General features: G+C 42.0%; 1 protein-coding gene across 2 annotated transcripts; it reads right to left on the bottom strand.

The window, feature by feature from the left end:
- Positions 1-1,091: 1,091 nt before the first annotated feature.
- Positions 1,092-24,054, bottom strand: trim69 (tripartite motif containing 69). 2 transcript variants are annotated; one of them, XM_060909722.1, is made up of 6 exons: positions 23,409-24,054; positions 12,827-12,922; positions 11,601-11,834; positions 8,727-8,749; positions 5,269-5,384; positions 1,092-4,802 (listed from the first exon to the last, which is right to left on the bottom strand). In XM_060909722.1, the coding sequence occupies exons 1-6, from the start codon at positions 23,892-23,894 to the stop codon at positions 4,258-4,260; spliced, it is 1,500 nt and encodes a 499-aa protein (XP_060765705.1). In that variant the 5' UTR covers positions 23,895-24,054; the 3' UTR covers positions 1,092-4,257. The 2 variants fall into 2 exon arrangements, with proteins under 2 accessions (XP_060765705.1, XP_060765706.1); XM_060909723.1 differs by lacking the exon at positions 12,827-12,922.
- Positions 24,055-24,434: the final 380 nt, after the last annotated feature.

Genomic DNA, 24,434 nt, shown 5'->3' with positions numbered 1-24,434 from the left:
CCCGAGCCCCTTACTTATCTTGTCACGCAAGCTTCTGATGTATATAAACCCTGCTCTTTCTGTGTATCGTTGAGCAGTGCTTGAATAAACCAGATTGATTTAACTCGTGTGGTTTGTTTTAACCCTGCTCCAGAGCGCTCTTACGTCAACGCATCTGAACTGAGACAGACACAGGTTCTAACAGAAGCTATTCGTTATATTTTTATATAATCCAAAAATATACTCGAGGATGATTTTGGGCCAACTTGCTTGTAGATCTGGTACTATTTGATAATCCACTAATCAATACAAAGTATATGTAACTGTGGCCTCAAGACGGGTGCAGTTTCTTCTCAGATATCTCCACCCCCATAGCACAAAGTTTCACTGAATGGTTTGATGAGGTTGAAAATCATATACAGTATTATGACCTTCATACCACCCAAATCTCAACTCAATTGAATGATTATGGGAGCACGGGTGCACCATCACCAAAACAACAACTGAAGAGAATATCTTTTGGAAGAATGGTGTTCATCAGTAAATATAGGTTCAGTTAGTTATGGCCAGATTCTTGCCCAAACTGGTAATCACCTCACCAGTTTTTCTTTGGCTAATCAGACACAAGGAACACCACCACACTTGCTGGAGCAGTTGGGGGGTTATGCACCTCACTTAAGAGTACTTGAGCCAGTCTTGCTTGTTCAGAGAATCAAACCAGTAACCTTTTCAACCCAAAGCTGTTTCTCTAACCATTTGGCCATCACTTCCCCTTCAGATCAGTGGCTTGCAAGATCTATCCTATGGAGCACTGAAACTGATGGGGCAACTTGTGGCGGCCCAACATCTTACCAACTTTATGCTTATTTGGGAAGTTGGCCATTGGATACACTGAGTTTTTGACCTCAATCGGACTGTTTACGCCCCCTTGTGGTGGTACTGCATATGTGCTCTTCTCATTACATACGTTTCAATGTAAAAGGAACCAATTAAATCTTTTCTCCCTCTTAGAGTAACCTAATTTCTTTATCATATTCTGATTAAACACAACTCTCTATATGTGTCTCACAAACATTACAAATGACACAATGACGCTTGTTAAGATTTGCTGGTACGTTTATTTTATTAAACTTTGTTTAAAGAATATTATTAAACACTGTGGCGCTTTCATAGCTCTTAATAGTGATATGAGGTTATCACATGAGATCTCAGCACCTCGGGATATATCTCTTGATTTAATCAAGCCAACAGCATCTGCAACCTTTTTATTTTTTTAACATATCAAAAGTCTCAATGATTAAAAACTCTTCTTGAAAAAAAATCTGTTGAACAGATTCACTGGTTTATCATTTAAAACAGATATTTTTAACATAAATACGTTATTACTGCATTGTCATTATATATTGGTATACCAGTATACCCTGATGTTATAATGTGTATAATGTATATGACGTGTAATATTTAACAATTATTCCACAAAATCGTGTCGTACATGAGCTGATAGCCGACGAGGCACGCAGTGCCGAGTTGGCTATAAGCCATGTACGATGAGATTGAGTGGAATAACTGTTTTTTTTTCTATCCACATTCACTGGATTTTGAGAAAGAGCATTTTATTGTTATTTTTTGCAAAGTCGATAAATAAAAACTTTATGCAAAACGTCCGACAAAATAATTTCCGCTTCGATGGACTTCTTAAAAACCCACTGATGGCTGCATGAATTGACTTTAATGTTGTTGTTTTTTGTAGAAAGTGCCGTCTTGCTGTCATGCCGAGGTATAGAATAGCTTTAGACATTAATTTAATTCTTAATTCTGTCATTTTCAAACTTCCTTGAGCTTTTGAACCAGTCTCAAAAAATTCAACAAGTTTTAATGCTTAAAGATGAAGAATGTAAACAAACCAGCGAAATGACTATCAATTTGTGAAACATCCTATAATAATAATTCTTGAAAAATGAAAAAAAAGAAATGCACTTATCATAAAATACTTTCATTCTATATTTTGATACTTTTTTTGTATTTTTGGGGTTTTGTTGTTGAGTAGAGTTTTTATTTCGTCCTTGGTTGGTTCAACAACATGCTCCGCCATTTTGTTTTTCTCTACTCATGGCATATGAGCTGATATCCTAGTAGCAGAGTAGCCAATCAGAGCGCACAATTGCTCATATCCAGTGAATGTAGATAGAATAATATATGCTATACAGGTCTAGATGATGTCACAAATATACAACAATATTTAAAGCCCTTTTTAAAGAGTCAGTCAGAACAAGTGGTTCCGATATGGTTCTGATAAACTACTTAAGGCTCAGAGAAACCACAACTGAATTCACACTCACTCTAGTACATACATTATATGGCCAAAAGCATGTGGACACCTGACTCTCACACTGATATGTAGTTTTTCCTCACACTGTTGCCACAAATTTGTAAGCACACAATTGTAGAGAATGCTTTTGTATGCTGTAGCATTACAATTTCCCTTCACTGGAACCAAGAGGCTCAAACCTGTCCCAGCACGACAATGCTCCTAGACAAAAGACAAGCTCCATGAAGACATGATTTGCCAAGGTTGGAATGGAAGAACTCAAGTAGCCTGCACAGAGTCTTGACCTCAACCTAACTAAAGAACTTTGGGATCATTTGGAACACTGACTGCACTCCAGGCCTCCTCAGCCAACACCAGTGCCTGAGTTCATGAATATTCATGTGGCTGAATGATCATAAATCCCCACAGTCAGCTCCAAAATCTAGTGGAAAGCCTTCTCAGAAGAGTGGAGGCTGTTATAGTAGCAAAGGGGGACTGAAGCTGGAATGCATGCTCAAAAAGCACATATGGAGGTGATGGTCAGGTGTCCACAAACTTTTGGCTATATCATGTATAATTCAGATTCCTCCTCATACACTGTATATTGACTATTTAAAAACACACACACACACACACACACACACACACAAATACTAACCAATAATCAACTGAAGATCCATATCTACACCAGGTCCAGCCTGGTCTACTATGAGGTCTAAAAGTCTAAGAGCACTATCATGTTAGGGATAACATCATTTCCTGTCTATCTGCACCCTCATGGTTTCTCCCTTACATTTAGTTTCCAGCCAGATTCCATGTTTCCTTCAAATTAAACGTGGTTCCCCTGGGTTTTACTGATTGGGTAGGAACAAACAGGTTCCCACCCAATCACACAACAGCTACCAACCAGGCTAAATCTGGTTCCTCCAATCCACGTGCAGCCAGTTGGCCAAGGACCAAGTATTCCTTGGTTGAGAGCATGGCCAGTTTTGCTCTCTTGGGCTCCACAGATGGCTATGACCTCATCAGGATTTGAACCTGCAATGTCCAGATGATAGAGTGAGCCATTTCTGTTGTGCTATTCAGCAGCCCCTATACACTGACCGTCCACTTTATTAGAAACACTGCTACACCTGCACCTTTATGAAGTTATCCTCAGAATCAGCAAATCGTGACGGCAGTGGAATACAAAAAAAAAAAAAAATCATACAGATACAGGTCAAGAGCTTCAGTTAATGTTCACATCAAACATCAGAATGGGGAAAAGGTGTGATCTCTATGACTCTGATCGTGACATAGGCTGGTTACCAGATGTCCTGGTTTGAGTATTTCATAAACTGCTGATCTTGTGGGATTGTCACACACAACAGACTTTACACAGAATGGTGGGTGAGAAAAACAAAAAACATTGAGTGAGAGGTCAAAGGAAAAGGGCTGGAATGGAACAAGCTGCCAGGAAGAACTCATATGTTCATTCTTTAGAACCGTACTGTGACGGGTTTCCCAAAAGCCTCTTAACGCTAAGAGCATCTTAACTAGGAGAGAGAGAGAGTGTTCATTGTGCTGCTCGCGCTACCATTTAACGATGCTCTTTGTGCTGCGATGCTTTTGGGAAACTCACCCATATGCTGAAAAGCACCTTAGCATGCACGAAACATCAAACCTTGAGGTGGATGAGCTCCAACAGCAGAAGACCACATTTGGTTCCACAGCTGTCAATCAAGAGCAGGAATCTTGGACTACAATGGGCACAGGCTCACAGAAAGTATGAAATGAAACAGCATCAAAATGACTAAAAAACAAAAATTGAACAAGAGGCTTCAGTTTAAATGAGGATTCATCACACCACTAAACAATGGATTCCTGAAAAATCTCAAACGAAGAAGAATGCATGATTTGATAACTGCTTCAATAAAACATTCCTTGGTAGTTTTTTCAAGGTTTTGGACCCGACACTGCGCTCCTGTAGCTCATATTTTGGGCAAGAACACTTTAAGTGGCTCATTCTCATGCACTTTATCAAGAAAACCGAGGTTGAAGTAAGGATAGAGCGTCTCGTTAAAGGTGTCGCGGAATGTGTAGAGGTGCGTCATGCCCTCAGCATTGTAGAAAGACACAAGACCTCTCTTATAGTCCAGGTATACACCGATACGCTCCAACTGCTCATGCAAGGACAGGACGGTGGGAGGCCATGTCCCTGCCATGTACTGGACACCATATGAGAGTGAGACGGTCCAGAAGCCGTTGGCTGGCAGAGCTTTGATCACACCTTTCCTGGCGACAGATTCTCGTGCCACACCCACCGTCCACACAGCACTGCTTGACACCTCAATTTCCCAGTAGTGGCATCCGTGGGTGAAGCCTTGACTGCCGAGCAGTGACAGAGCTGCGTCGAAGCGCTGCGGGTTGTCACGTGCAGAGCTGTTGAAGGTCTGGTAGCGCACACAGGTCAGCGACGGGGTCACGCTCAGCCACGGGTTCGCTGTGCTTGAGTTGAACGTGATGGCTGAAGGCACTGCACATAATTTTTTAAAGCAAAACAATAATCTTTTTTTAAAAAAAGGTCCCATCTTGCACCCTAAACAGTTCTTCCATTTATTCTTAGAATGTTCCATTTAGAACCCTACAAAAAAAAAAAAACTTTCCTGTTGAGAAAACGTTCCAAGTGGAGCTGCTTTTGAAAGCTAGAACCACTAACTATCCCAAGAATCCTTAAAGAGTTTGTTTTCTAAAAGTATACTCATATTTGTAACATAGAATAATTCATGAAAGGACATTTACATATAAGCAAAACAAAATAGGTTCTGTTCTGAAATAAATAAATACTACCGTCTGACTTAAAATTTGACCAGCCAATCAAAATCATTGATCTTACCACATGGCCAAAATAGTTAAGCAGGTTAGCTAACTTGTTTGCTAATTCGGCATGCTGATACAATGGGACAGAACAATGTTACAGTATGTGCACACAAGAGGAAAACCTGGATAGAGGCTGCCTTTGAGAGATTTCCAGACACGGTACTGAAGCGGCCCAGCAAATCGACCCTCACACAGCTGTGGTGGCGTCAGAGAAGGTTTCTCAAACTTCAGTGGCTGCCTGAGACAGAGTAGATAATAAAATCGTGTAAATGACAAACACAGTGAGGCAGATAGATACAGACAGACAGAAAATACAGACAGCTATAAAGATACCGAGACAGACAGGTAGAAAACCAGACAAACTGTTCTATAGACTCATAGATACAGTGGTATGCAGTGGTAAAAGAGAGATTTAGTCAGATGTTCAACCAAGAGGCCAAGGGTAACATGATGCTCCCAGAGACGGATCCAGCCCAAGAATCTGACAGATGCATATTTGCAGAAATATTTTCACTAATTTTATCAAATCACTATGGATTTTCACAGGAGTGTACCGTAGAGCACACCGAGCCCTTTCCAAAGAGGGCAGCCACGGCCTGCTACGACTGTGGCTCGGCCCACTATTTGCCCCCAAAGCCCCACGTGACCGCGGCTAGCCAAAAACTTTAATATAAACCCTGGTTCCAGCCTTTCGAAAAAGCCCAGGCTCGGCCCACTACAACTGCAGCTCGGCCTGTTATTCTCCCCTGAACCTCCCTCGCGAGTGTGGCTCACCGAAAACTTTAATATGTGCCCTGGCTCCAGCCATGCACGCACACTGGGATTTAAAAATTCATAACTCGGCCACCGAAAGTCTGAGCCCCGCCATATATTATAAGCACCTCCCTCTCCCTGAGACCTTTCAAAACAGCCCAGGCTCGGCCCACTATGACTGTGGCTCGGCCTGTTATTCTCCCCTGAACCTCCCTCGCGAGTATGGCTCACCGAAAACTTTAATATGTGCCCTGGCTCCAGCCGCACACGCATGCCAGGATTTAAAAATTCATAACTCGGCCACCGAAAGTCCTAGCCCCGCCAAACTTTACAGGCACCTCTCTCTCCTCGAGACCTTTCGAAACCCCCTGAAAGACTTTTCACCCGCTACGACCACAGCTCAGCCCGTTATTCACAGCGAATTTCAAATTTCGACCTTTTTCTGGAGCATTTTATAGATTTGACCTAGATTCTTTGTCTCAGATCATGCTATACAAAGCATTGTGAGAATACAGGTAATTAGGTCAGGTAAGCATCACTGCTTACCACAAATGGTCGGATCCTGAACCATTAGCCTGTTGATTGAGCGTGGCTATAGACCATGTAACTGGCTAGCGGTAAAATAAACAAACGCCCCATGACCGATGCCAAGTGGTGCACATATTTCTGACCGATGCACGTGCATCAGTCTGGATTTGCCCTGGCTACCACCACCATGCTTTACTGCATGGATGGGTTTCTCAGGATGATGAGCAGTGCTGGGTTTCCACCACCTGTAGCACTTTGAACCAAGGCCAAAAAACTCAGTTTTGGTTTCATCAGACCACAGGAACTTTTCTTTGCCGAGTCTCAACCATGCCACTTAAACTCAAAATGGTAATTCATATCGCTCATTACTCTTCAATAAAGCTCAGCTGTGTGGAGTGTCCAGCCTATGGTTGCCCTGTGAAGTTTACCCCATCCAAGTTGTGGCTCTTTCTAGCTTTTTTAATCTATCCTTGGCCTATTGGTTGAGTCTTTAACTAATGCACACTCCAGATTTCTGTTTTTTCATCTTATTGTTTGTGTCACAATAAAAAAAAAAAGTGCACCTTTAAAGTGGTAGGGCATGTTGTGTAAATCAAATGGTGCTAACCCCCCAAAATCCATTTTAATTCCAGCTTGTAATGCAACAAAACAGGACAAACACCAAGGGGGATGAATACTTTTGCAAGGCACTATATACAGTTGTGCTCATAAGTTTACATACCCTGGCAGAATTTTTGCTTTCTTGGCCTTTTTTCAGAGAATATGAATGATAACACAAAAACTTTTTTCCCCACTCATGGTTAGTGGTTGGGTGAAGCCATTTATTGATAAACAACTGTGTTTTCTATTTTTAAATCATAATGACAACAAACAACATCCAAATGACCCTGATCAAAAGTTTACATACCCCAGTTCTTAATACCGTGTATTGCCCCCTCTAACATCAATGACAGCCTGAAGTCTTTTGTGGTAGTTGTGGATGAGGCTCTTTATTTTCTCAGATGGTAAAGCTGCCCATTCTTCTTGGTAAAAAGCCTCCAGTTCCTGTAAATTCCTGGGCTGTCTTGCATGAACTGCGCATTTGAGATCTCCCCAGAGTGGCTCGATGATATTGAGGTCAGGGGACTGAGATGGCCACTCCAGAACCTTCACTTTGTTCTGCTGTAGCCAATGACAGGTCGACTTGGCCTTGTGTTTTGGATTGTTGTCATGTTGGAACGTCCAAGTAAGTCCCATGCGCAGCTTCTGGGCTGATGAGTGCAAATTTGCCTCCAGTATTTGCTGATAACATGCTGCATTCATCTTTCCTTCAACTGTGACCAAGTTTCCTGTGCCTTTGTAGCTCACACATCTCCAAAACATCAGCGACCCACCTCCGTGCTTTACAGTAGGAATGGTGTTCCTTTCATCATTGGCCTTGTTGACACCTCTCCAAATGTAATGTTTATGGTTGTGGCCAAAAAGTTCAATTTTGGTCTCATCACTCCAAATTACCTTGTTCCAGAAGTTTTGAGGCTTGTCTCTGTGCTGTTTGGCATAAATTTTTGTTGGTCTACCTGACCGTGGTTTGGTTTTAACAGAGCCCCTGATTTTCCATTTGTTAATCACAGTTTGAACACTGCTGACTGGCATTATCAATTCCATGGATATCTTTTTGTATCCCTTTCCTGTTTTATACAGTTCAACTACCTTTTCCCGTAGATCCGTTGACAATTTTTTGCTTTCCTCATGACTCAGAATCCAGAAACATCAGTGGTTGGATGAAAGATGCAAGAGTCTGTCTGGATCCCAGAAACTCACTCAGCTTTTATGCACACACACACTGATTACAAGCAAACAGATCACAGGTGAGGATGCTACCTTTAGTAGCCATTCAAACCCATTTGTGTCAATTTCTGTGCATGTTATCAGGCCAAAATCACCAGGGTATGTGAACTTTTGATCAGGGTCATTTGGGTAGTTTCTGTTGTCATTATGATTTAAAAAGAGAAAACACAGTCATTTGACAATAAATGGTTTCACCCAACCACTAAGCATGAGTGGAAAAGATGTTTTTGTGTTATCATTCATATTCTCTGAAAAATGGTCAAAGAATTATAGATTCTGCCAGGGTATGTAAACTTATGAGCACAACTGTATGAGCTGATAATCCTAGTAGTAGAGTAGCCAATCAGAGCGTGCAATTGCTCATATCTAGTGAATGTGGATCGAATAATAATTAATATAGGAATGAGATTTGGGAATCTACAACAAATTAAACAATACAAATATCAAATCTCTCCCTGGATATTTCTCTCACCTCTGAAGGAGAGCCTTTATGTTCTGCAAAGAAAAAGAAAGTAAAATGGCTGATTAGTTTGGCACAGGTTAAAGTCTTTCCAGATGAGATCAGCCCACTCCAAATCTCCACCCCTTCTTTGTCCCCCTCTGGAAATCCCCTTGTCGGGCAGCACTCGGCTGCAAGGTTTTATCTCCTTCATCAGGACAGACAGTGACATCACTTCATTAAATCCTGCTTTTCTCTTGCAAAGCATTTCTTCCCCTTCCGTGCCTCAGATCTCGAGTATTCATTCGGCTCCCAAAGTCTGAGTGCACTACAAAGAAGTATTTTTGTAACATGGATGACTCAGGAGAGCAATGTGGCTCAAATGCAGGAGTTCTACTTGGGCGTTTACCAATTTTACAGTCTAAAGCTGGGCTCAGGGGAGATGTGAACATAATCAAAGAGACATCTATACTAACAAACCATGAATTAAAGAAACCTAGGGAAAAACCAAGGCCTTATTCTCTGGAAAACCAACATTTTTAAATTACTGCATAAACACGAGACTTGGCGAGAACTATATAAGAAAAAAAAACCTTGGTGGGAAATGAGAAACAGGTGGAATCATGGGCGCATGAGTTAACAACCCAACATGAGTTAAAGTCCATACTTATTATTCAGTTATTCACTGTGAATCACTAAGGCCCACTAAAATCCTAGTTTGTTATTCAGTTATTTAAAGCTAGACGGCCTTTCGATTTCACAAAATCGGTGAAATTTAGCTCCCTCTGAAATGTGATCATTGTAATATATGTTTATTTCTGTAATATCTCACAAAATATTAGGTCATTCTGTGGCTGGGAAGTTATTTCATTTGAGGGGATTAAAGCAAATAATGTGCATGAAATCACTCACTTCACGCAGTCAAGCAGACAGAGGAAGTCCGTGTGTGTGCGCGTACGCAAGTTTACCTTTGAGCGTGCACTGACAGTTCCATCATTCTGTCTCTAAACGAACAGCTGATCACACCGAGGTGCTCGCCGACCGCCGATATTTATTAGTTTGGTCCTGCATTTCCTTTCCTTCGTATATAACATAACGTCTTTTCTTCTCGCTTTCTTTCCGTTACTGTAGTCGGTCTTTCACGTTTCATTCGCACGCCCACTTCCTCCATTTTTCTCTCCTGTTTCAAATTTGTATCCCACAATGCCTTGCGTGAACAGGGAAAGCCCACCACATCATGCATGACATAGTATCTTGAATTGCGTCATGGTGAAGCAGGAAAAAATAGCGGAGAATTTAGGGCCATGTGGCTCTAAATTCATTAGTTGTTCTATTTAAAAAAAAAATAAAATTAGAAAAATCTGTGATTTGAATTCAGTAGCTTTCGGTCCACTAAACAGAAATAATTGGGTGTCGGGGACAATTCTTTTGAATGACCTTCACTTGAAAAATCTCAAAGGCAGTCTACCTTTAACTTAGAGCATATTATTCAATAATTGCTATGAATTATTCAGGAACTAATAGGGATGTTGTTACAAGCATGAGGTGTTAATAAGGACAGGAAACAATGAACAAATAAATATTGTTGGTAAATAAAAGACAGGTCAGAATGCTATACAGAGTATGGGAAGCCATATGGGTCAGATTCAGAGCTCGATAAGACCATTTTTCATTTCATTTTAATTTGGTGAAATTACACAGATCAGCCATAACATTCAAAACACTGACAAGTAAAATGAATTACATTGATTATGTTGTTACAATGGTGCCTGTCAAGGAGTGGGATATATTAGGCAGTAAGAGAACAGTCAGTTCTCAAAGTTCTCACAAACTGCTGAAAAAATTAATGTTAGCTAAAATAGAAAGGTATCAGCATGAACCTTTTCAGCAGTTTGTGCTACAGTAGCTCTTCTGTGGGACTGGAACATATGGGCTAGTCTTCGTACTCCATCCAAATCAATGACCCTTCGACACCCATGACTCTGTAGCCGGTTCATCGGTTGTCCATCCTTGGACCACTTTTGTTCGGTACTAACCACTGCGTACCAGGAACACCCCACAAGATGTGCCATTTGGGAGATGCTCAGACCCAGTCGTCTAGCCATCACAATTTGGCTCTTGTCAAAGTCGCTCAGATCCTTACGCTTGCCCATTTTTCCTGCTTCCAACACATCAACTTCAAGAACCGACTGTTCTCTTGCTGCCTAATATATCCCACCCCTTGGCAGGTGCCACTGTAATGAGATAATCAGTGTTATTCACTTCTTCACCTGTCAGTGTTTTTTAATGTTATGGCTGATTGGTGTATACATAGGCTATGTATTAGTCTTAACCAATATACAAATGGGTGGCAAGCTGAAGGAAAAATGATGAAGCGTTTCTATTCTGATGGGTGTGGTCTCTTCCAGGATGACTCCGCCCCCATGCACAGGGCATGAGAGCTCACCAAATGGTTTGATGAGGATGAAAATGATATAAATCATATACTATGGCCTTCACACTCACCAGATCTCAACCCAGCTGAACACTTTTCGAGATTCTGGAGTGACACACTCTGTCAACATCATTAACACACCAACTGAGCTAATATCTGTTGGAAGGATGGTGGTCTTTTCTGCAGTACAAAGACTTCCCTGAAAAGACTTGTAGATTCTTCTATAATAAAGCTGTTCTGGTGACAACTAACACACTTTACGTTGGTTTTTCCTTTAATCTGTCCCCCATCTGTAAGTCTAAAGCAGTGTTTTCTTCCTGACCGACAGTAATATGACCAATTAGTATCATTAAGTGACAGTACGTTAGGAACGCTCGGGTTCATGTTTACATCAAGCACTGAAAAAGAATTGTGGGTCTCATTATTCATCGCAGTGGCTTACACCATAACAATTATTTGTCATGCAGACCGACCCTCAGTAGTGTGTATGGATCATGCTCTCTCAGTTTTTCCTCGATCTCTGAGAGGGCGCGCCGCAGTCGTGATATCTCCACACACAACAGCGCTTTGTGCTCGTCCAGACGGATCAGCTCCCGCCGCTCCTCGGTCTTCAACTTCACCTGCAGCATTTTCTCCTCCTGATACAAAAACTGGTGGAGGTCACTAAACTGAGCCTCGATACGCTGCTTGAGATCCGCAGTGTGTTCCTGCAACACAACAGCCCAATAAAGCTCAGAGGTATAATTCACAATAATGATTAGCAATAAAACTGTAATACCAAAAATAAAAAAGGTAAACTCTACGGCACATTTTTACCTCCGCCAACCTTGTTGGAGGAGGTTATGTTTTCACCTCCGTTTGTTTGTCTGTCTGTCCCCAACATAACTCAAAAAGCAGTGAATGGATTTGGATGAAATTTGGAGGAAAGGTGAGCCATGGGGCAAGGAACAATTGTGTAGATTTTGATCCAAATCCAGATATGTATGTGGATCCAGAATTTGTCTGGCTCTTCCCAACGTAACTCAAAAAGTAGTGAACGGATTTGGATGAAATTTGGAAGAAAGGTGAGCCATGGGCCAAGGTGCAATTATGTAGATTTTGATCCAAATCCAGATATGTATGTGCATCCAGGATCCAGATATGCATGTGGAGCCAGGATTTTTTTGGCTCTTCCCAATTTAACTCAAAATGTAGTGAACGGATTTGGATGAAATTTGGTGGAAAGGTGAACAATGGGCCAAGGAGCAATTGTTTAGATTCTGATCCAAATCTGGATACGTATGTGGATCCAAGATCAGGATATGTATGTGGATCCAGATATATACGTATGTGGATCCAGGATTTTTTGGCTCTCCCCAACATAACTCAAAAAGTAGTGAACGGATCTGGATGAAATTTGGTGGAAACGTGAGACATGGGCCAACGAAAAATTGTGTAGATTTTGATCCAAATCCGGATATGCATGTGGATCCAGGAATTTTTTTGTCTCTTGCCAACGTAACTCAAAAAGTAGTGAACGGATTTGGATGAAATTTGGCGTACAGCTTTAGTATTATCCTAGATTCAAGTGATTTGATTTTGATGTTGATAATATGTGGCTTGGCAGAGGTATGCACTCTATCAAGGACCCTTCTAGTTTAAATTAATTTGGTCAGTATTTTGAGACATCATTTGATTCTTGAATCCTTTTTTCCCATACCTTCAGTTTCTTTACCTCATCCTCAGTCTCTCTCTCGCACTCTAGTGCCGTGTTCAGCTCTGCCTGAAGTGCTGTGGCTGAGCTGCTCAGTGACTTCTGATAAACACAAAAAGACTGATAAGAACTCTCCATACAGCCAGAAATTTTATTTATTGTTTATATTCTGGTATTTCCCAGTTTTTGGTCATACCTGATGCTTGTCAGCCTGGTGGCTTGTAAGCATAGCCTATATACCCTTATTTGTCTTGCATGCTTGCAAAAGCTTTCATGAGGAACATGACACAGAAACAAAGGAAGCTAAGACTCAAATTTACAGCGAGATAAAGCGAGATTTGCAAAGATACTCAGATACAACATGATATAAATAGGAAGACTAATCAAGAACTAACACAAAACAGGTGGACACAAGGAGAAAACACACCGGTGACAAAACAAACCAAAGCAACACATGGCACTTGTTGTCATGGGAACCACAACACAAAAGGGGTATCTGTAACAACCTCTGATGTGAGAGATGTTTTTTCTCTGAGTTTCTAGTCCCTTAGTTTTTTTTTTTTCCTTTTCTAGTTATAACTCAGAGATTTCTACACTCTTAGAAGAATGTTTCTTCATGAGATTATAGTTTAGGGTTCTTAGCTTCCTAAAAGGGTTCTCTTTGAAACCCTTTCTTAACAAAGAAGCACTCTGGTTTAGGCTTCTACAAAGAACCTTTTACAAAGGATTCGTCTAGGGACGACTGATTCGATCTTGTCCTTAGCTCTGTGTTCTGGTTGCCCAAATCTGGTTTAAGCTCTCTTTTTGTTCTCAATCTAGCCTGCCTGTTTAGGATAAGAGTATGGATTCATCTCTCACAGTTTATAAGCATGTGTTCAGATGCCAGCAATGAATTCTAACACAAATGATTGAAAGAGTCTGAACAAAATGCTTTGAGAATACTTCTTACCATCTCTGGCTCTATCTGTTCTTCTAGCACCAGTTCTACTGACACCAAAACCCATCACAGCATAATTTCTTCATTCATTCATCCATCTTCAGCTGTGTACGATTAGGAAGACTTTATCATTCATGAGAGTCTTGTGTAAAGGCAAAACACTACACGTGATGATCAGTGATCCGACTCAAACAACTGAACTTGTGCCGCCAAGGAGCTCAGTCTGTAACTTGAGTCTCATGTTAACAGAAACATGTGTTACATCATTGTATTCTACAACCCCGATTCCAAAAAAGTTGGGACAAAGTACAAATTGTAAATAAAAACGGAATGCAATAATTTACAAATCTCAAAAACTGATATTGTATTCACAATAGAACATAGACAACATATCAAATGTCGAAAGTGAGACATTTTGAAATTTCATGCCAAATATTGGCTCATTTGAAATTTCATGACGGCAACACATCTCAAAAAAGTTGGGACAGGGGCAATAAGAGGCTGGAAAAGTTAAAGGTACAAAAAAGGAACAGCTGGAGGACCAAATTGCAACTCATTAGGTCAATTGGCAATAGGTCATTAACATGACTGGGTATAAAAAGAGCATCTTGGAGTGACAGCGGCTCTCAGAAGTAAAGATGGGAAGAGGATCACCAATCCCCCTAATTCTGCGCCGACAAATATTTGAGCAATATCAGAAAGGAGTTCGACAGTGTAAAATTGCAAAGAGTTTGAACAGATCATCATCTACAGTGCATAATATCATCAAAAGATTCAGAGAATCTGGAAGAATCTCTGTGCGTAAGGGTCAAGGCCGGAAAACCATACTGGGTGCCTGTGATCTTCGGGCCCTTAGACGGCACTGCATCACATACAGGCATGCTTCTGTATTGGAAATCACAAAATGGGCTCAGGAATATTTCCAGAGAACATTATCTGTGAACACAATTCACCATGCCATCCGCTGTTGGCAGCTAAAACTCTATAGTTCAAAGAAGCCGTATCTAAACATGATCCAGAAGCGCAGACGTCTTCTCTGGGCCAAGGCTCATTTAAAATGGACTGTGGCAAAGTGGAAAACTGTTCTGTGGTCAGACGAATCAAAATGTGAAGTTCTTTATGGAAATCAGGGACGCCGTGTCATTCGGACTAAAGAGGAGAAGGACGACCCAAGTTGTTATCAGCGCTCAGTTCAGAAGCCTGCATCTCTGATGGTATGGGGTTGCATTAGTGCGTGTGGCATGGGCAGCTTACACATCTGGAAAGACACCATCAATGCTGAAAGGTATATCCAGGTTCTAGAGCAACATATGCTCCCATCCAGACGACGTCTCTTTCAGGGAAGACCTTGCATTTTCCAACATGACAAGGCCAAACCACATACTGCATCAATTACAGCATCATGGCTGCGTAGAAGAAGGGTCCGGGTACTGAACTGGCCAGCCTGCAGTCCAGATCTTTCACCCATAGAAAACATTTGGCGCATCATAAAACGGAAGATACGACAAAAAAGACCTAAGACAGTTGAGCAACTAGAATCCTACTGTACATTAGACAAGAATGGGTTAACATTCCTATCCCTAAACTTGAGCAACTGGTCTCCTCAGTCCCCAGACGTTTACAGACTGTTGTAAAGAGAAAAGGGGATGTCTCACAGTGGGAAACATGGCCTTGTCCCAACTTTTTTGAGATGTGTTGTTGTCATGAAATTTAAAATCACCTAATTTTTCTCTTTAAATGATACATTTTCTCAGTTTAAACATTTGATATGTCATCTATGTTCTATTCTGAATAAAATATGGAATTTTAAAACTTCCACATAATTGCATTCCGTTTTTATTTACAATTTGTACTTTGTCCCAACTTTTTTGGAATCGGGGTTGTATGTTCATATGCCTTATCAAGGGTTTCAGGTGAAAGATTTACGTCCCAGTGGTGATATAGTCCCAGCCTTGCCTTCCAGTGGTACTGTGATCTCAGCCATACAAACAAGTGGTCCTGCAGTCACTGGACCAACTTTCACCTACAAATCTCAGATTTACAGTATCAGTCAAAAGTTTGGACACATCTAACCTGATGGTTTTTCTTTATTTTTATTACTTAAAACACACTTCATGTCTTAAAGTAATGATGGATATTGTTTCTCTTTACTTTTTAACAGTTCTTGACATAATATGGATTACTACAGTTTTGGAATAGGGTTATTTAACAGTTATTCCATGAAATCAAGTCGTACCTGAACTGATAGGCAACGAGGTGCGTAGCTCCGAGTTGGCTATAAGCCATGCATGATGAGACTGAGCGGAATAACTGTTTTATTCTATCCACAATCACTGGATTTTGAGAAACAGAGCATTTTTATTTTTTGCAAATTCGATAAATAAAAACTTTATACAAAATGTCCAATAAAATCATTTCCGCTTAGAATGTAAACAAACTGGCGAAATGACAGTAGCAATTTGGGAAAAATGCTATAATAATAATTCTTGAAAAATAAAAAAAAAGATATGTTCTTACCATCAAATACTTTCATTCCATATTTTGTTGCTTTTTTTTTAAACTTTTTTGGGGGTTTTTTGAGTAGTTTTTATTTCGTCCTTGGTTGGTTCAGCAACACGCTCCGCCATTTTGTTTTTCTCTACTCACGGTATATGAGCTGATAGAGTAGTAGTTGAGTAGCCAATCAGAGTGTGCGATTGCTCATATCCAGTGGATGTGGATAGAATAATTGCTGTTTGATCTCAAACGCATTAAGAAAGCAAGAAACTCATCCACTTTTGTTGAGGCACACCTGTTAACTGAAAAGCGTTCCAGGTGACTACCTCATGAAGCTGGTTAAGATAATGTCAATAGTATGGAAAGTGTTATCAAGGTAAACGCTGGACACTTTAAAGAATCTAAACTATGAAACATTTTGGGGTTTTATAACATGTTTTTGTTCACCACATAATTCCATATATGTTCCATGCGTTATTTCATAGTTTTGATGTCTTCAGTATTGTTTGACAATGTAGAAAATAGTCAAAATATAGAAAAACCTATGAATGAGTAAGGGTGTGCAAACTTTTGACTGGTACTGTATTATCCCAGGGGTCCCAGCCTTGGCTCGTAGTAACTGTGCAGCGCTAACCTCACCTCGAAGTGTTCTGGTGATCCCTGTCTTCACTACTAATGGCCAGATAATCCCAGCCTTGTCATTCAGTAAACCCAGTTCCACCTGTTAGTGGTCCTGCCTCAAATCCCAGTAACCCTGAGGTCTCAAGCATGGGAAGAGCTTTTGTAACTCTGTTTCCATTAAATAATATTTATACTGGTCATACTGTACATGTTGCATCTGTATTTCTTTCAAAATTTCAAAGGTTCATCAGACAGCATGTACTAGTGAACAGATGGCATTAAGAATGGATTGTGCAGATGAAAAATGGAAAAAGAAAGGGAAATTTGGCTCCTCTAGGGAGGATTACAGCAACCACCCACGCACTCTATAAACATTAAGATGTAAACTCAGATGTAGAGTTGCTTGAGAATCCTGAAAGTATTCTGTCCACAAGTATCTAGTGGAGTTTCTGAATATTTAAGAGCTTCAAGCAAAAACCCTCTTTAGGCCCCCTGTCAAACGTTCTCCACTTTCCAGCCACACCCCAAAAACAATCTACTACTGCATGATACAATACTGTGACCTAAGTTCACTCTGAATCATTCCTTATGGTGCTATCATCTACTTGATAGTATCTGACTTTGCAAACTTTTTAAGGTCATACCTTGCTAATCTCACTTGCATCAGCTGTGTCTTGCTCAGACAGGTCTGCATAACCTTCTTCGCTTTTGCATTCTGAATATATGGAGCTGTAGGTACACTAGCATTTTGGTTGGAGGGAGGTCTCGGACTGGAGAACAGGCATCGTTCTGAGTCACAGCATGAGTGAAAAAAAAAAAAAAAGAAGCCCTGATTACTAGTGATGCTAGTTTTGGCAAAGTAGAGTTTTACTCACTGCTTCGTTATTTCTTGTGCTTTGCACTGCCCCTTGCTATGTGGTAGAGTATCTTGTTCTCACTTTAACTGACTCATGTGTATTAGCCCAGGGCTTTTCAAAGTGTGGGGCGCGCCTCCCCTAGGGGGCGCCAGAGTTCTTCCGGGGGGGGGGCGCAACGTGAGGAAAAATAAACCAGAATAAGTTACTATTGCGGACATTTAGCGAACTTCAGCTAGCCTTTGCCAGAGACAAAATGGATCGATTTTTAGTACCTAAAGCTACAGTGAGTGAGGAGACAGTCTGGGCCAAGCAAAAAAAGAAGGAAGTATGACCACGATTATTTAAAGTTTGGATTTTCATGGACTGGATCTGAAGATGCTCCACTGCCACAGTGTGTTGTCTGCCAAGAGGTGCTAGCTAACGATGCTATGAGATGTTTAAAACGTGTAAAACAAGATGTTTAAAATGTGTAAAAAAAAAGAAAAGAGGTTTTAAAAAAGCACAGATGTTTAAAATGTGTACAACAACCTTTTTTTTTTAAATACGAATGGAACATTAAGTAGAGCAACAACAAAAATTGTAAGGGAGGGGGCGCTGTTGTTTATTTGCTCTCTGAGGGGGGGCTGACTCTCCCACACTTTGAAAACCCCTGTATTAGCCAATATGCTACACTAATACAGTAGTAATATCCTCTACGCAAGCTTCTGTTATTCTGTCATTCTTCAAACCATGAGTTACGAAGCACGATGTCAGCATGCTTTAAAGTGCATATCACAGGTAAATTCAGGAGCAAGATCAATGTAATTCTCCTATTTTATATTAAACTTTGGTCAAATATCTGTAACATTCTGCATTCGCTGCAATTTTTTTACCTTGCGCAATACCAGAAAAATTCAGTTGAAATCAAGCCATTTGAGGCGAATTGGTCCGCCTCTGAAAAAACTTGCCATTTGGATTTCCCGGGAAACATTGATTTTCGTGACGTCATCTGCGGGACGCCTCCTTCTGAATCCTATGTCAGCGCTGGTTTGTTTATGAGAAAACGACCTGGTGGTTTTCTGCAAATTTCTTCAACGTTATCATGTAATTATTAAAATGGTTAACAGATGTATCGTAGGAGGGTGTAGCAACACCAATCTTGATGGGATTAGTACTCAGCGTTTTCCAAAAGACCAGACAATGAGAGAGAAATGGGAGCGCTTGGTCTCCACAGGCTGTGCACTGAAACCGTGCAAAGCTCGCGCAGCCTGCTGGCGCTTCCGCAGGTAACGTCACGAATCTGGCTCCAGACTCCCTTGGGATTTTTCCAGATGCGTTTTGTTATTTTAGTTTTTTCTGCTGTAGACAAATGGCCTTGTGCAAAATTACCCTTCTGGATGAGTGTGTAAAGGGACATACTTTCATATAAAAAAAAAACCCACGAAATTGGTCCAGGATACACACTTTAAGACAACTTATTTCATGGCTAAACAGACATCAGTGGGTCAGACTAAATACGAGCATTTCAGGCCAATTTTAGTGCAATGCTGATACTCATCAGCTGTTCAGGACATCATTAGAAACATACAGGTTGGAAGGAAATGGTTTATGTCTTGTTGGGGCACCAAGCATTTCCTCTTTTGGCCTGCAATCAAGCTTTGTTTCTGAGTATCTGAGTAAAGTCTGAGTGAATTCTGAGCCTATCCCAAGAACACCGTGTACAAAGCAGGGATGGGACAATGAACACACACCTGGGGCAATTTAGTGTTGACAGTCCAACTACTGGCATGTTTTTGGGAGGTGGGAGGCACAGAAAGAACATGCAAGGATAGTAACTCGACCTCGGGATTGAACCGAGAGCAATAACGATGATAACACATAACACACAGGGAAATTTATTAATGGAGTCAATACAAATTAATACATTTCTCACAAGTGCCTTATAGCTCCACAGCCCTGGGCCAGAGTTTTGCATGTTGTTTTTGTGTCCACGTGGGTTTTCATCAAGGTTCTCCGGTTTCCTCTAACTGACCAAAAACATGCAGGTAGGCAGATCAGCAATGCTAAATTGCCCCCAAACCTATGGTCAAACTACAGCTTGAGATGCTTTGCAATGGGTTATCGATGAAAATGAGGCGTTTTGGTGACGATGCATGGTCACACAGCAAGCGAACACTTGACGGTCATGCCTTCGTGCGTTCAAGCGGCCACGCCCGCTCACAGGACCACATCGTTATGGGAAACACCTGATGCTGATTTGAATGCAGTCAGCACGTGCATATAAGGACACAGAGGCTTTGTGAAGTATGATCACTGTCACATTTGTTTCTTGCCATGTTTATGACTCTACTTTCAGTTTCGTTTGTGTTTTGTTTTTATAAATATCACACCTGCTAATAAACACTCTTCCTGCACTTACATCCGTCTACCGCCGCATACCTGACAGAATACTTCGCAAAACCTCTGTGAAAACAGCGTCCTTATATGTGCGTGCTGATTGCGCTCATATGAGCATCAGGTGTTTCCCATAATGACTGGGTCCCAAGCATGCGCACGCACAACGCACTCTGAAGGATCCCTGAATGTAAATGCATTTTTTAAGTCTCAGCAAAGGTTAGGCTATGCCGAGCCACTGTGTTGATGAAGCTCCTGCAAGTATCAGGGACATGGATTTGAAACAAATACATCTCAAAAGGCTCGATGAAGATTCACTGAGCTTCGGGAAGTATTCCCAAACCCATCTGCAAGTATTCGCCGCTTAATTTGCCAATGAAAACATTGCCACCAAATTTCAATGCATGCACTGAAATTTTTCACGACGTTTTTGGCCAGTCACAAGGCGGAGACACACTAAAAAAACAATTCGCGAAGCTCAGAGAACAATTGCTGTGTATTGCATCACATGACTGGTGGCGATGCTACCAATTTTTTCATCTCCAAGTATTCGCAAACCCATCGCAAGCTGTATGTGCACGGTGCTTTGAAATACATTGGCATCCCATCCTTGGTGAATTATCACCTGTGTGCACAGGCTTCCTGGATCCACTGCAGCCCTGACCAGGATGTAGTGCTCATTGAAGATGAATGAATGGATATCAAGTTTTAGTTTTTAAAAGATCACATTTGTCAGTGTTAGGAGTGTACATGCTGTCAGAAATAGGGGTGCAGTAGGAGTCCATTTCTGTCCCCCAAAGTACAAGCTACAGGTACACTAATGTACCCCCTAGGGCTCATTATTGGACCTCAAGATAACTATGTGTACCTTTTTAGGGCCAAAAAGGTCCATATATGTTCCCTACCCATATTTAAAGGATACAAATGAGTACCTTAGAGGGTACTGCCCCAGTGACAAGCCGTTGTACCCTTAAACAATAATGTACTTTATTTTCTGAGAGTGTATGTTACTGTTGAGAAGAAACACAGCCTACTGTAGCTTCTTCTTCCTCCTCCTTGTCCAGCACTATTGCCAGGTCAGGGTCCATGTGGACCCTACTGATCCACATGCACATATTAAATGGAGCATAGTTTTACGCCAGATGCCCTTCCTATGCCAACCCTCCCATTTCTGGGCTTGGGAAACAACCATTCACACCTATGGATGATTTAGAGTAGCCAATTAGCCTAACTGCATGTCTTTGGACTAGGGAAGAAAACACTTTGGAGGAAACCCACAAGGACGACATGCAATCTCCATACAGAAAGGCCCCCGTCGGCCACTGGGCTCAAACCTAGAACCTTCCTGCAAACACAGCCTTCCTGCCCCAACCCTCCCATTTCTAGGCTTGGGAAACAACCATTCACACAGATTAGCCAATTACACTCTCAGAAATAAAGGTACACAGTGGTACAAATATGACACATTAAGGTACACAAATGTACCTTTCAGTTTGATGTACCTTAAATGGTACAAAACTGGACCTTTGTGGTACGACACTGTACCTTTCAAGGTACAAAATTGGAGAAGGTATGTGTTTGTACCTTAGGGCATGGTACTTTGAGCTGCTAGGGGGAGGAGTCCAAAAAGCAACTAACGGTCCTGCTCTAGATGCTAGCGCAAGACAAAATTCTACTACTACTCGCGTGGTCGCCTGAAGGATGGCGACTTTGTCCGCCCTCTCCACCGAAGAGCTTTTGGACTTCTTAGTAAAAGCGGGCCTGGAAATAACAGACGACGACAGAAGGAAATTTACAGGTGAGTTACCATACTGTTGTTCTGATTGTGGCTAGTTCTACTGAATTAGGTGGTTCCTTGAAAACCTTTCAGAAGCCTTTCCGTTCAGAAGCCCCCGTCAAAGAAGTGATCATGTACCTTAAAGGTACAAATTAACTTGTCTCTGTGGTGGTACCATTGTGGTACAGATTTGTACCATTGTTAAAGGTACAGCATTTGTACCATCCACTAAAGGTACAAACTTGATCTTGAAGGTACAGATGAGGCACTTAAAAGGTACAAAGCATGAAGGTACAAATATGTACCCCTTTTGAAAGGTACAGCTCTGTACCCTCTAAAGGTACTGCCACAGAGACAAGAGTTTGTACCTTTTAAGGTACGGATCTGTACCTTTTTTTCTGAGAGTCATAGCCTACTGTAAGTGCATGTCTTTGGACTGTGGAAGAAAACACTTCAGAGGAAACCCACAAGGACAACATGCAATCTCCATACAGAAAGGCCCCTGTCGGCCACTGGGCTTGAACCTCGAACCTTCCTGCACCAACCCTCCCATTTCTGGGCTTGGGAAACAACCATTCACACAGAGTAGCCAATTAGCCCAAGTGCATGTCTTTGGACTGTGGAAGAAAACACTTCAGAGGAAACCCACAAGGACAACATGCAGTCTCCGTACAGAAAGGCCCCCGTCGGCCACTGGGCTTGAACCTAGAACCTTCCTGCCCCAACCCTCCCATTTCTGGGCTTGAGAAACAACCATTCACACAGAGTAGTCAATTAGCCTAAGTGCATGTCTTTGGACCGTGGAAGAAAACACTTCAGAGGAAACCCACGCAGACATGGACAGAACATGCAATCTCCATACAGAAAGCCCCCCGTCGGCCACTGGGCTCAAACCTAGAACCTTCCTGCCCCAACCCTCCCATTTCTAGGCTTGGGAAACAACCATTCACACTGATGGATGATTTAGAGTAGCCAATTAGCCCAACTGCATGTCTTTGGACTGTGGAAGAAAACACTTCAGAGGAAACCCACAAGGACAACATGCAATCTCCATACAGAAAGGCCCCTGTTGGCCACTGGGCTTGAACCTCGAACCTTCCTGCACCAACCCTCCCATTTCTGGGCTTGGGAAACAACCATTCACACAGAGTAGCCAATTAGCCCAAGTACATGTCTTTGGACTGTGGAAGAAAACACTTTGGAGGAAACCCACAAGGACAACATGCAGTCTCCGTACAGAAAGGCCACTGGGCTTGAACCTAGAACCTTCCTGCCCCAACCCTTCCATTTCTGGGCTTGAGAAACAACCATTCACACAGAGTAGCCAATTAGCCTAAGTGCATGTCTTTGGACCGTGGAAGAAAACACTTCAGAGGAAACCCACGCAGACATGGACAGAACATGCAAACTCCATACAGAAAGGCCCTCTGTTGGCCACTGGGCTCGAACCCAGAACCTTCTTGCAAACACAGCCTAGTGAATGCCATCACAATAAATGAGGAGACTTCTTGGTGCTTCATATCTCACCCGGTATTTCTGCTCCGCCTCGTCCACACACACCAGCGCGTGAGCCCGGTGCTCCTGAGATACTGCGCAGACCAGACACACGAGCTCGTGCTCCTCCTCGCAGTACAGCTTGAGCTCCTCGCGGTGGCGCGCGCAGCGCGGTGCCAGGCTCGGTGCGCTGCTCGCGCTCTCCTCCTCCTCGATCTCGCGGCTGTAGCTCTCCACGATGTTGGCCACGATGCGGTTGGGCCGGTAACTCTGACCGGGGAACACTTTGCGGCACTGAGGGCACGAGCCGCATGAACCGGTGCCAGGTTGGCCGGGTGCGCGCGCGCCTCCGCCGCTCCAGTAGTTGGTGATGCAGGACTGGCAGAAGGTGTGATCGCAGGGCAGAGACACGGGCTGCTTGAATAAATCCAGGCAGATGGAGCAGGTCAGATCCCTGCTTAGGCGCTGCGCCATTTTTGGTTTTTCTGATTTCTCCGGTTTGGGACGCTTGTTGGACATCGGGTCGGTTTTGGGAGGAGAGTTCTTGCTCGCGCGTGCAAATTCTTGGAGATGTTATTTTTTGTCTCCCTCTGGCATGCAGCAGGTCTCTGAGCTCCTTGTTCTTGCTGAGAGAAGCAACCTGGAGCTTGGAGTGTTTCTTGTAAACTCTCTCTCTCTCTTCCTGTTGACTGTCAGAAAGGAAAAGGGGGAGACTGGAAGAAAAGGGTGGGCGTTTCAGGAGTGTGTGTGTGTGTGTTTTGGACTTTGCTTTCCCAACACTTGACGTCATGCCTACAAGCCAAAGTTTAATTATAAGGCACATTTCAAAACAGCACATGTTAAACCAAACTACAACGTGTCATTAAAGCTTAGAAATCAATAAAATGAGCATCAAAATAAAATGCCGACATCAACATTACAATACAGCAAAGAACATGTAACAAAAAGTTGCATAAAAATGCAAAGAAATACACACTGAATTTATCCATTTATTTATTTTTGACCACTGAAAAGCTCACTGTTTTGGTACTTTTGAACCTCTTAAGAGTTCTTTGCTTT

This window comes from Neoarius graeffei, chromosome 25, assembly GCF_027579695.1.
Source record: "Neoarius graeffei isolate fNeoGra1 chromosome 25, fNeoGra1.pri, whole genome shotgun sequence".
NCBI classification, from domain to species: Eukaryota; Metazoa; Chordata; class Actinopteri; order Siluriformes; family Ariidae; genus Neoarius; species Neoarius graeffei.
The sequence above is the reverse complement of the archived record's forward strand: the minus strand, read 5'-3'. Positions and strand labels throughout refer to the sequence as shown.

What these genes read in the sequence shown, in the direction of transcription:
- trim69 (XM_060909722.1), bottom strand. Translation starts at nt 23,894, where the DNA reads ATGTCCAACAAGCGTCCCAAACCGGAGAAATCAGAAAAACCAAAAATG. An exon ending in ATCCATACACACTACTGAGG is followed by an intron (nt 8,750 to 11,600) that starts GTCGGTCTGCAT and finishes TTTTCTTTGCAG; the next exon opens with AACATAAAGGCTCTCCTTCA. An exon ending in CAAAGGCAGCCTCTATCCAG is followed by an intron (nt 4,803 to 5,268) that starts GTTTTCCTCTTG and finishes AATTATGTGCAG; the next exon opens with TGCCTTCAGCCATCACGTTC.